General features: G+C 36.4%; 1 protein-coding gene and 1 long non-coding RNA gene across 16 annotated transcripts in view; one reads left to right on the top strand and one right to left on the bottom strand.

Moving 5' to 3' along the window:
- The window catches only part of TRPC3 (transient receptor potential cation channel subfamily C member 3), an 85384-nt gene that overhangs the window by 30991 nt on the left and 40733 nt on the right, over nucleotides 1-13660 (bottom strand). For all 14 annotated transcript variants that reach the window (XR_013532922.1, XR_013532923.1, XR_013532924.1 and 11 more), the window contains exons 4-9: nucleotides 12231-12395; nucleotides 9040-9256; nucleotides 7360-7593; nucleotides 4527-4791; nucleotides 1566-1761; nucleotides 97-306 (exon numbers count right to left, since the gene is read on the bottom strand). Coding sequence is in view for 11 of the 14 variants with exons in the window: in XM_035293019.3 (XP_035148910.2) it covers nucleotides 97-306; nucleotides 1566-1761; nucleotides 4527-4791; nucleotides 7360-7593; nucleotides 9040-9256; nucleotides 12231-12395 (1287 nt within the window). In the remaining 3 variants the exon portion in view is untranslated. The remainder of the gene's footprint in view (nucleotides 1-96; nucleotides 307-1565; nucleotides 1762-4526; nucleotides 4792-7359; nucleotides 7594-9039; nucleotides 9257-12230; nucleotides 12396-13660) is intronic.
- The window catches only part of LOC118152210 (uncharacterized), a 37213-nt gene that overhangs the window by 21107 nt on the left and 2446 nt on the right, over nucleotides 1-13660 (top strand). Inside the window, exons 2-3 of one of the 2 annotated variants that reach the window (XR_008480065.2) lie at nucleotides 11021-11081; nucleotides 12183-12433. This is a non-coding gene — a long non-coding RNA (uncharacterized LOC118152210). Of the gene's footprint in view, nucleotides 1-10947; nucleotides 11082-12182; nucleotides 12434-13660 lie in introns of those variants that run through there. The other variant, XR_013532925.1, reaches the window with a different exon arrangement.

Below are 13660 nucleotides of genomic sequence, written 5' to 3'. Positions count from 1 at the left end.
GTTCACACACAAAAATTATTGAACAAACATCAAAAGACAAGGAAAAGAAAAGACAGAACATTCATTTTAAGGTCTTGATAAGTTTTCGATACCTACCCTGGACTTTGAGTTACCCATTCCCATTTCTATATCCTTCTGAAGCCTTCTCCTTCTGCATTTGGGAAAGTTAACAATTCGCATGATGAAATAAACAAATGATTTTGGACTAGGAACTAGACTGAAGGGTGGAGGTAATGTTTTTCCATCATCAAAATAGGATAACCAAAGTTTTGAACGAGCAAACTTCCATTCTACATCACTGTCATCCTGTGTCACAAAAATAGAAAAAAGATAACTAATTTTAAAAGCTAATTATTCTACTAACTGATGCTAATAGGTTTTTTACAATGAATCTATGTTTTTGAAACAGGTGACTTATACACATTTATCTACATATACTCTATAGACCTACATAATATTCTCATTTTTCAAATAAAATATACTCATTCTCCTTCATATGCCTCTACCTGTACCCATTGAAATTTAACCAGAACTTCCCACCTACTATCTAAAAACAAGGCAAAAAAGACAAGAAAAAGTGAGTGCGAAGGAAGGATAAAAAATTAATTCCTCCCTCTGTCCCCCAACCCAATCAGTTCTGCATGCTCAACAACAGTTGCCTATCTCCCATCCTCCTTCCTCACCTATACCTATCCAAGCCAGGTTGTAGACACAGCATATTATATTTCAAGGGCAAGGGGAAAAAATGGTTCTCAAATGAATTGCTTTTTGGTGTTTCTGCATCTACCATATATCCCCGAATGTCACATAAGTCCCTAAGTAGCCTAGACCTGTCTTACATCTCCCTCCATTCTCTGTGCTGCCCACAGTGATAGGAGAAAGCACCCTAACTGACAGAATAAATGAAGGGAAGTGGGGCCTTACAAGGAGGAAGCTGGCTCTCTCAGTTCACACAGCCTAGAAGGCCATTAGGACCAAAAGTTCTGCTTTGAGAACACTATATTATGAGTTTCTAAAACATACATAGAGATTTAGTGGAGTTAACAAACAGCAAAGCACTAAAGAGATACTGAATACTAAACTGAAGGATGTAAGAAAACATACATACAACAGTGAAGAGAGGTACCAAACCCAGCCAAATCCAAAACTAAGAATCAAGTGATTTCTAGAATACTCAAAATTGTGACTAGATAAAGAACATCATCAGTGTTTGCCAAGCATCTGGTCATTCTACTAGGTAGAATAGTAGGCTGGCTACTGAACAAAGAGTAATTTCCTTAGAGCCAATACTTCTTCTAGCCACTAATTTCAAAACTTTTGAAATATACTCCAAGAGAAGGCAGAGCAGCAATAAATTCATGGGGACCCCTGCTGTGCACCTAGAAGACACTAGAATGTGTATAGCTACCTATCCAGGTAGAAAACACAGGAAAGAGTCCAAGTTCTGTGTGGATATAAGCCTCTTTCTTATATGAGCTGGAGCTCAGCCATAGGGTACAGAAGCAGATGTATATTATCAGAACAGGATAACAAGGATAAACACTATGGATAGAAAACAGATTTACCTCAATTTCTTGATATGAGCTATTAATCATAGCAATTAGCATGTTGAGTAAAACGACCACCATAGTTACATTGTATATTCCATAAAGAACATATCCAATATTTTCTATGAATTTGTGATCATATTTGAGCACAACGGAAGTCACTTCAGACAACCCAAATATTGACCAAAACAAAGTCTTGAAACTTTCTTCTACACTGTTGAAAAAATAAGGTACAAAGTAAGTAAGTTAAGTTTTTAATATGCAAGAGTGAAAACTAAAAACAAGTTAGGCTCTCTTGTACAGATTAAAATGCCACCATAATACACTCCAAGAGTATAATTACTTTGTTATGACATTTTATAGAAAAATTATACTCTCAGGTTTTCAGGAACTGGTGATTACATAGTGCCAATGCCAAGCTTTTCTGAAGTTATCATTAAGTGAAAATTCTCTGAACTCCACAGGAGAAAGCTGAAGTCAAGTCACAATAACCATTCCTTTCTCCTAAAAAAACGGGAATTTGGTATTTGATTTTGTAGGTGATTTAGAAATTTAAATCAAGTTTTCTGTAGTAGAACAGGGTTGAGATTAAAATTATATACTCAATTTTTTGAAAGTAGGTAAAAACATATTCCTTGCAGCATCATTTGCAGTGGAGAAGAATGAAAGTAATCTAAATATCCATCAGTAGGGGACAGGCCAAATAATACTGGTATATCCATACAAGGGAATGCTATGCAGCCACTGTCGGAAAAATGAGACAGACTGAGCTTCATGTGTTTATATAAAATTATATTGAAGATATAGTAAAGGAAAAAAGTGAGCTATAGCAAGTGTGAAATATTCTATCACTTAAATAAAAAAGAGGGACATACAAATACTTATATTCTTTTTTATATAAAAAATGCCTCTGAAAATATTGAAAAGAAACCATTGTCTCTGGGAACTAAGGAGAAGTAAGAGACTAGGCCAAGGTTAGGGAGAAGGACAGGCATTTCCTTGTAGATGCCTCTCTATTTAAATTTTTTATCACAAGAATGTATCACCTACCTAGAAATATTTAACTGAAAATGAAGAGAAGGCAGCAGAATGAAAGGTTTCTGTTCTTTTCCCTAAATTTATAGAATCTACTTCCTGATTCTTCCATCACAACAATTAGCACTTAGGCCCTTACCAGACTAATTACCTACTTTTGTCCCTTAAATGACCTTTGGCAACACATATTTGGGTGGGTTTGTCATAAAACCAAATTGTAATCGCTGGTGAACTAAATTAACAATCCTTAAATTAAAGATTTACACACATAGAATTCCATTACACCTTCTAAAGTAAGTTTTTTTCCAGAAAAAGATTCTTAAAAATAGTACTTTTTAAATGTGTTATAACAGATCCTAAATAACAATAAATTTTATAGATTTGTAGGCTTCAGTACTAGTTTATTCATTCATTCATACAACAAGTATTGACGGAGCACCTATTATGTTCTAGAAATTTTGCTACACCCTGAGGATGGACCGTTGACTAGAACTCTGTTTCTATAGAGTTACTCTCAATTATGAAACATTTAGCAGTGTGATGTTATGGCATAGATGCTGACAGGAGATTAAGAAAAACTATAACCTCTTTATTCCTGCCATTTATTTAACTGCATCACAAAAAATCTCCTGCTCCTTTGCAAACCTTGCTGCCCCTACCTTCTCTTGGAATCTATATGGAGTGCCTGTGTGGGAAGAAGGGGATAGTAAAAAAGGAAAGGACACTGGCAGTTCTGAGCTCCTACTGTGGGCAAGAGGCTTTATATAACTCACCTTACATAATCATCACAACGACCTTACTTAAACTTTATTGTGCTTATTTTAAATATAAGGAAACTAACACTGAGAAATGTTCAGGAACTTAACGAAAAGCCACAGCTAGAAAACAGCAGAGATTGCATTCAAATCCAGGTCTGCATGACTTTCAGCCTATGTCCTTTCTACTACATTGTAGGACCACATCCCTAGACAAAACAGTGAAGAAAATAGAATGTATAAAATGAGTTACCATAGAGTTAAAAGGAAAAAGGGGGCAGGAGTTACAATATGTGCAGGATCTCTTTGTCATTTCCCAGCTGAGTTAAAAAAGATTTTTTTTCTTCTTCATTATGATACAGTGAATTTCAAGTGTCACCTCTAAGACCTGTTCTATAGTAACTATTAAAAAAATTCATTTTAGAACAATTGAGATATCTACAAAGACTTGATATTCTACTTCAGTCTATAGAGTAGTTATTGAGTGTGTAGTTTGTTTCCAGCTGTGGCGTTATTGGGAACAAAGGGAAAGTAGGGAGGGTTTATAACCTCCCCATCTGGAAGAACTGCAGTACAGAGTGGGGGGCCTTACCTCCTTGATATTCAAACACCATTGGGTGCGAAAATATCTCACAATCTGAGTGTCTCCATGCTGAAGGAACTTAAAGGGAAAATGACTAAGGAAGCTTGATCAAGGAAGACTTCATGGAAGAGGTGAGTCTCCAGTGCAGAAACCAATATGGCCAAAGGAAGAAACTGGTATTACCATGATAGTGGGCCATAAAACGTTTAGCTATAATTTCCTCTTACCCGACTCCCTGTACTGATTAATGAATACATTACAATAAAAGCTGATGCTTCCTTTTTGAAAGAAGGGTACTGGCTACAAAATGCTGAAACTAATTTTAATGTTATATGAAATATAAGAGACATGCAGTATTAGAAATGTGTTATCCTGTTTTCTTCAAATAGTCAGTTTTGTCTAAGGTTTTTCCAAATTCTGATCCATTATATGGTCAAATGCTCACTAAGCTCAGAGCAATGTAATCACACATAAGCACTATTTTTAATGAATTCTTTTCTGCACTTAAAAACATCTTTATTACAATCAGAGAAGTTTTTCCTATGCTTCCTCTAGATTTGTTAAAATTTCTCCTTATTGTACCTTATAATAAGATATTTTACTTACGTGGTAAAAGCAGCATTTACTTTAGCCCCAAGGTAGTAAGAATAAAGTATGAACATGCCAATCATAAAGGCAAAAAACACCATGATAAAAAGGACCATGAACTTGAAGATGTCCTTTACAGTCCTTCCAAGAGATATCTGCAGAGGGCCAAAGCTCTCATTTGCAGGGAGGATGTACGCAATCCGAGAGAAGCTGAGCACAACAGCTATGGCATAAAGGCCTTCAGATATAATCTGAGGGTCAGAAGGGAGCCATTTATCTCTAGCTAAAAAAAAAGAGAGAAAGAGATTAAAAATGGAGTTTTCTAGTCATTTCCAACTACACAAAGCAAATACCTTAAATAGGTTCTATCTTGTAGGTAGGTGGTTACCATCTCAGTTGAAGCTACTCTAGATTTAATTAACTGTCCAGGTACTATTTTCATCTTAAACCAGAAACATAAATTCTACATTACTTTCGATGGATTACTTACTATTATAAAGATGCTAAGCTGACTTCACATTGAGCAGAAACGGAATAAAATACAAAACATGAAGTGGTTAAAACACTTCGTTATATATAGACTGTATCCAGGATGACAAAAACCTGACTTGACTGATTTGTCCCTTCAGTTATTAGATTTACTGACTAGTGATTTTATCATCCTGTAGGCACAGTTGGAGTGTAACTTCTTTTCCATATTTTGTGGAAAAATTAGTTCAACCAACAGTTTATGCAAATAAAATATGTCAAGGAGTGAAAATGTCACTGAATCACAATGATACTGATGATGTGATATCTAAGCAATATAACTTGTTCCTAAAAAATGTAAAATGCCACTGAAGTAAAAAAATTTTGGATATAGATTCAGAATGAGGACCCCTAACAACCCTTTCGAGGTCACTTATTAAGTCTGCAGCAGACCTGGCAGGTCAGTGAAATATTATGTGGTTAATTTTGTGTAAACTGAGTCACTCCCAAAGAATGGATATATTGTAGACATCTGCAATAACAACAAAAATTAACATTTATTGATCAGCTCAGCCATTGTGGAAAGCACTTTGGAGATTTCTCAAAGAACTTAAAACAGAACTACCATTCAATTCAGCAACTCCATTCGTGGGAATATATCCAAAATAAAACATTGTTTTACCAAAACACAAATGCACTTGCATCTTCATTGCAGCACTATTCACAATAGCTAAGATATGGAATCAACCTAAGTACTCATCAACAGTGGATTGGATACAGAAAATGTGGTATATCTATACCATGGAATACTATACAGCCACAAAAAGAACAACAATCATGGATGCAGCTGGAGGCCATTATCTTAAGTGAATTAATGCAGGACTAGAAAACCAAATATGGCAGGCTCTCACTTATAAGTGGAAGCTAAATATTGGGTACTCATGGACATACACATAGCAACAATGAAAGTGGAAACTACTAGAGGGAAGGGGAAAGGGGTGAAAAACTATCTATTGTGTATATACTCAGTAACCGGGTTATGGGGTCATTCTTAGTTCTAAACCTCAGAATCATGCAATATACTAAGGTAACAAATCTGCACATGTACCCTCTGAATCCAAAATTAAAGTTTAAGAAATTAACATTTATTGAATGTTTAATATGTGTCAGACACTGCCTTCAATGACCCTATGGATGTGATACTATTATCCTCTTTTTAGAGAGGCAGAAACCAGACTTAGAAAGGTTAAAAACTTGATCAAAACAATACATACAGGAGATAGGGAAGCCTGAATCCACAAATTCCCTTCCAGACAACAGTCACTAAATATATGTGAATAAATTTAAATAAATAGGTTATGAAATAGTCAAGATATATTACATAAAATAAAATCTGAAATTAATTAATTTCAAATGGTGCTCGTTTGAACAAGTCTCCTTGATATATAAACATCTTGCTGACAATAACAGAGGTGCTTAATTACATCATATATTTTGTAGCTGAAGCCCAGCCTTCAATAACGTTAACATGATGCTTGTACTTATCAGAGTGTGCCCTAATTACACCCATAAAAAATAATTCTTCACAACCAGAACACATTTAAACTCTGTGCCTGAGTTCCCTTACTTGTAAGATGAAAATTATACAATAGTTTCATGAAATCTGAACTCTTTTCCAGATTTCAGATTTTACAACTATATACAAATTTGCTAACTATGTCTCCTCAATTTGGCCTCAAGGGAAAGGAGGCTAACATTACTTACTATTGGTTTGTATGGGGCAAGGAAGGCATCAAGTCCTTTCACATCGGATGTCAGCTGAGGTCTCACTGACATAATACAGAGAAGTTTGGCATGAACTCCATTCCATGCCATGTGAACAGGACAATATCCTCCCCCCATATTTCTGCTGTTTCTCCAGGGCTTACATTCTCACGGTCACTTTAGAACCTACTTCCTGCCTCTGTTGAATTACTGTTCACTTTGCCTGCAGAGCAGTCTAACACCTTTTATTATCTTCTCTCCTTGAATCCATGCTCTCAGAGACTTATCTTCCACATTCAAGCAGTTTATCAAACTATTTTTTCCCTAATTACGACAGTCCCAATAGTAATTATCTTATAGGGTTAAAGATAATTTCCCTCCATCTTGCAACACTTTTTATAGCTATGGAAACTGATGCACAGAGAAGCAAATTGACCTGAACTAGGTTACACAACAAGCGGGAGTCATAGCCTTGAAATGAATCCGGTTGTGTAGAGTTCCAAAGTTCATGCTATTTCCATAGTAAATATTCAATACACCTCTCATTGGCATTTCCTTCCAAAATGTGGTTCTGATAGCTTTCCCAAAACATAAGGGTATCCTGAAGCTAACAACTTACCATAAGTGAAATACTGTATCTCTGGTGGGAGTGTCACTTCGCTGAGGTCACTCTCTTGGACATAACTGTCCACATACTGTTGTGCCTTTGTTGCCTGAAGGAAAGCTAGGAATCTGGCTGTGAAAGCAGCAATGAAGATGGAGAGCATCCCAAAGTCGAGCACATTCCACAACTGCAAAATGTATTCCCTAGGTCCTTCCAGCCAGAGCTCCTTACACTCAGACCACATCATTCCTGTCACAACAAATACAGAAGGTGCAGGTCAGATTTTACAGACTACCCCGAGAAGCTGTTATTCTGCCCATCATCAGCCACTTCTCTGAAATACCCTACACATCAAGCACTGTACTAGGCATAACAAAGCATTGACTGTATGGTCACTGAGGCCCTGGGCAGAGTTAAACGGAAGAAGCTCCCGCTAAGAAAATAATTCACTCCACCACATTAGAATTTGGAGTACAGTCTACATGTGGCACTAGAAATGTCTCTATTCATGTAGAGGAGGTGGTGGAGGGGGGTGGGGAGAAGGAAGAAGGAAAGGAAATAAGCAAGGAAGGCTCTTCAAGTTATCCCATAAGACTTTTGGAGAAGAAAATATGTTCTTATAAAATCACAATGGTTAGTTATCAAACCATAATGATTAGTGGAGAAATAAGTCCCCAAGATTTTTAACAAGAACAGTTTCCCAATAATCCTCTTATCCTCTCTCCTCATTTCCATGTCATGCTGGGAAGTAAGCAACATCATCTGAAAAAGATGAAACCCATAAGTGGGAGGCCCTAGGACATTCTGAAGGAACTGAAAGCAGAAAATAACATTCTGGGAAAAGAGGACAAAATAGTCCAACGTAACAAATTGTCCTGACTACAAAAAGGGAAAATATTGTGGAACTTAAAAAATATATAATGGCTTAAAGAAAAATTTATAAAATAATTATATGACCTAGGCTGAGGCCACAGGAGTGAATGAGGGGAAGAAAGGACCTACTAACTCAGAAAATGAGAAGATACTAAGAATTACACTGGATAAAAGAGAATGTGCAAAAATGACTTCAGATTAATCAGCAATAAACAACCTTGTTCCAGTTTCCATTTCTTAGCATGGAGCACAACAAATTATTTTCCTCACATTACGTCAAATTCTTATTTTAACCTAGCTATTCAAAATGGGTTATTGTAAGGTGAAATAGGTTGGTGCAAAAGTAATCGCAGTTTTTGCCATTTTAAAAATAGTAAAAACCACAATTACTTTAGTACCCAACCTAATAACAAATATTCTGAAAGTGAAAAGTCTCTTAAAATCTCTGGAACTAAAGCAACAGAGAAATTCTCTGTCATCAATTGATAACCACTGGGTTATTTCATAAGTATTTCAATTAAATAATTGATCACAATGAGTCACATTTTAAAACTTACATCGTGTTCAATAATTGAAGTTAGATTTCTGAAACATATATTTGTAATTAGGCTCATGTTACCCATGAAAAAATTTATTTAGTATTAAGGGATACCTTTTAGTATTATCTAGCTGGAAAATTATTTAATTATTTTGCTATTTAGCTTATCTTACAACAGTGATGTCACTATATAAGATAGAATAACATTTTTTTCAATCGAAAACAACAATTATTTATGTAATTACTTTTGGTAGAAATTAGGGTACTTAAAATAAAAGGCTTACCAAGAACCCAGACCATAATTAGCATTTCAGTCCATGTAAACTGGGTGGTTTTCACCCTGAAGATCTGTTTGGGATAGTCAATAACCGTGATATTGGGCAGTGTGGTGATGCCCTCGAATCTGTCTGAGGCGTTGAACACAAGCAGGCCCAGGAAGATGATGAAAGAAGCTGCATGTGCTACAAACTTCATAAAAGGGCTTCGCAGAATTTTCCCCAGCTGTAACAAAACATAGAGGAAAAGTTTGCTTCAGAAAATCTGGCTTTCACTTGTGGCAATTACAATACAGGATTAAAAAAAATAGACGAAAGGAGAACACTCAAAATTCTGCTTCTGTTTCCAAAAAGCTCTACATTGCAAAAAATATTCTTTTTTTAGGGGGATGCTTCCTCCAAAAATAATTTAATAAGTCTTCAAAATTCATGGTTTCTAAACGTTCAATTTGTCTTAGGGTAGACTACATTCACAGATGCACTTCTGGAAATCACAGAGCCCATACTGGTACTTGCTCTTATTTTTACAGAAAATAATATGCAAAGTCCAGATTTTTAGGGTCTAGGAAAAGAAACTTCAACTCTGTATTGTATGATTCTTTATTGCTTTGCAATTGAGATGTTATGATGAGCTTATAGACTCATAAAAGACATAAAAACCCTTTGAAGATTAAAAATATTACTACTACAGAAGTAAATGTTAGTTCTCATTTCTAAATATTCCAAAATCAAGTTATACCTGGTACACTATAAAAAAGGCAGAAAATATTAGACCAAGATCAATATTGTATCTGTTACTACTCCTAATAAGAAGAGGGAGATACACAATAATTAAAACCTCTAAGTAGGTTAACTTAATTGAAAGTGATCTCTGAGTTGGATAATCATGTAAATGGAACAAAAGGATTTCTAAAGTTCAGTTTATAATTATTTTAAGGTGACTCCTTTAAAATCCCCTATGATATAATGTCCTTAAAAGTCCCACGTTCTTGTGAAAATGAAAAACAATTCCTCCTGTCCCAAGGGCTTCCACAGTCCAAGAATTAGGTACATTTGGTAGATTTATCAAGTATGTTCTCTATTTTACACTCGCAGACCCTGCTTTTTAACTCAGTATATGACCTTATAAAGGACTGAAGTTCACATTTAAAGGACTGTGACTCCAAACAAAAGTTTTTGCAGGTCTAGAACCTTAATGTTGTATCAATAAATGATGAAAGATATGTCTCATATTTTCAGGATTCAGTATGAATGCACACAGACACATGTCACATTTTCTATGTGAGACACAGAAAAATAACACATTTACACATCACCTTGCTATTATACAGCTGCAAAAAGGGCACGTTTGGGGTAGCTTATCCCTAGCACATAGAAATTTCTTTGGAATTGCCAAGTCTGTTTCTCCTAAAGGTCAATCTTTTAAAACTTTAAATAACATGAAAAGAAAGCAGAATGCCAATCTCAAAAATGAGATCTACATGGAAAATTCTTGCTTTGTTGCCATTTTGCTGTAAGATAGGTGGTATATGGCAGCTATAAACATGAGCTCCGGGAATGGCTCAACCTCCATGTTTCCCTTCTCTGCAGAGCATGCCACACTTAGTTGTACTTGTAAAAGTGTAGGAAAAAAAGAAGTGAACCCCAAGATGGTAACTTCAAACCTGATGGAATGTTTTAACTAATTAAGCTCCCCTAAGAGACTTCTAAACCTGAACTTTGCAACTCATTTCCTTCAGAAAGGAAAATTATTTGGGTAGGATGTGGTTTTTGTTTTATTGCATGCCCTCTCATATTATTTATAGTTTTTCATCTTTAGTGTTTATGTATTTAAATAATCTTAAAGTAATTTTCCATGATACATAACAAAAGAACTTAGTTGAGTTATGAAACATGATCAAAATGACAAATTTTCTGCCTTAGATTGCATAGGCAACTCAATGATGAAGTGAGATGGATGAATGTTCTCACACATATATGGTGTTTGCAGAGCAAAATTCTGCTGGGGGAGACTGCTGAGCCAGAGAGATGGCAGATTTCCAGGATCATTTGTAAGTGCCCTTTACTCATTTTGCCTTGAAACTACCTCTGATTTAAACAAAACCAAATTTCAGAATATAAAAACAGGATTAAAGGATCTCAGCACAGCTCCTTCTCTGTGGCAGTGCCCTTAATAACTGGTATGACTAGTATTCCTTCCACATCTTGCTAGGGGATCTCTTGGGCACAACTAAACTGATTCTACATTGGCAAGTTGAGAGGAGAATGAAGGTACTGACCGAAATGATCCAAGCAAAACCAAATAAACAATCTAAAAAAAAATCTAAAACCCCAGAAACTAAATTCTACATTTTTTTAAAGCAGAGTCTTGCTCTGTTGCCCAGGCTGGAGTGCAGTGGCACGATCTCGGCTCACTGCAACCTCTGTCTCCCAGGTTCAAGTGATTCTCCTGCCTCAGCCTCCCAAGTAGACAGGACTATAGGCACGTGCCACCACAGCTGGCTAATTTTTGCATTTTTAGTAGAGACGGGGTTTCACTGTGTTAGCCAGAATGGTCTTGATCTCCTGACCTCGTGATCTACCAGCCTTGGCCTCACAAAGTGCTGGGATTACAGGTATGAGCCACCATGCCCAGCCTAAATTCTACATTTTTAAGAACTTGCCTGAATGAACGAAGGGTTAGGGGAACCTGACATGCAGTTTCTTGAAGACTTTGAATACCACTACTGTTCTCAATTGTGCTTCACACAATCAACCTTAGATTTCTTCTGACAGGTCCAAATGGGTTGCCCTTCTAGTTCCCAGCGTAACTGCTGGTACTACTGCAATAGTGCTCTCCATTCCCAGGTCTGTCCAGAGGCCAGCACAGCTGACACCATTAATAAGCTGTCAATAAAATCAGTACAAGTGCTACTTTGCTCAAGCAGCTTTTCCTTCTCTGTCTACCATGAGGATTTTTATCTTAAGAGCCTAAGTATTTTATGCCTGTAAATGTGATCTATCCCACTAGTACCAAATCCTTTTTCATCCTTTATTTGAATTGATCCAGTAATTAAAATGCAGAATATGTGTTCTTGAGTCAATTAACATTTAGTGTAAAACTGATAAGAGCCTTAAGCATGAAGCTTTTACTTTTTTTTTTAATCCCAAAGAGACATGGTACACCAAGCATAGAGGAAAGAGATGTAGAAAGCCAGTACCCTGCTACAAGGTGCGATCCAATAGCCGATGGCCAGGAATGGAAGGCCCAGGGCCACAACCAGCACAACGAGACACTTGATTGCTATCGTCTGCTCCCTTAGGCCTGAGAGGTTTTCATACCAGATCGTCAAGAGCTGCTGCTGGCAGTTAGGATGAGCCACAAACTGTTGGGAGAGAGAGAGTTTGAGAAGGGGAGAGAAAGGTAAGTTTCCATACCATTGTCAATAGTTCAACTATTAAATGCACGTGCATTCTAAAGATATTAAAGCATAGGTACAGGAAGGTTCTGGTAATATTCTTTGCCTTCCCTCCGTTTTTCAAAATTGTCTCAGAACTAATAGAAGAACTAGAATAGAAACGAGAAGGTAAAATTGGTGTTGCGCTTATCATAGTTCTTTTTGATAGAAACCCTCCATGATTCACAGATTTCTCTGTGGAAACTGGGTGACATCTGGCTTCTTTTGTAAAAATGTGTCCCATCTTGCTGTTGGCCAGCTTACTTGCATTTCTTTTCAAAATGGAAAAGAAAAAAATGTTACTTGGTTTATTGCAGACTAAAGCTAAAAGAAAAATGTGTGAAGTTTTGTGAGCAACCCCCAAAATGCTGCATGTATAAAAAATATGTGCATGATGCACCCTTTTGTAATTATGTACTATTACTGCAAATCTGTAAAAGGTCTGAAAAATAATCAATGGACTTGCAAGTAGTATGCTGGGTCCACACATGCACTGCTTCTAGGAACTGGCATCAAATGCCACTTCCCTCTTGTCCTCTTTTTGATTGCTTCCTTTATCAAAAGGTCAAAAGAACAGGACTATTTATCTTCAGCCGTTCTTAAATAACTACAATTCTAATCAGGAAAAATGAGCAAATTATACTTATTTCAGCCCAGCCATTTGATTTTGTTAAGTTATCTGCCTGCATCATTTAGAAGGACTGGGATTTCTTTAAAACCCTGTCCTTATTCAAGAAGCAGAATGTTATTTGTAGTCAGGCCCATGTAAAGGTCTCCATGCCAAAAGCTGCTTATTTGTAGCTAGATATGCCTTTTTTTGAATGGCCATATGCACTTTGTCCAAGCTCAGGAATTCAGACATCAACTATGAGTGACAACAAATTTTTTAAAGACGTTTTTAACAACACAAAAATCAAGGTGTCACTGTCTTCTAAAAAACAGAATAAACAACAACAACGAGCCTGTTAAGAAATACCCATGAAATGTTTTGGGGATCTCTAAGAAACACAGTAGCTGCAGTTCCTACTAGTCAGAGGTTCCTCTTTAATCAAGTTCTAGTTAATGATCCTGATGATTCTTAGTAACTCCAGGCAATTCCTAGAGTTACTAATATTTGGCAATTTATCAAAGCCCACTTACGAGGAAATGCACAGGGTTCCACTGACTGGTGCACAGTTTCCTATCAACAATTT

Source organism: Callithrix jacchus, chromosome 3 (genome assembly GCF_049354715.1).
Source record: "Callithrix jacchus isolate 240 chromosome 3, calJac240_pri, whole genome shotgun sequence".
Lineage (NCBI taxonomy): Eukaryota > Metazoa > Chordata > Mammalia > Primates > Cebidae > Callithrix > Callithrix jacchus.
This window is presented reverse-complemented; position numbering and strand designations above follow the sequence as displayed.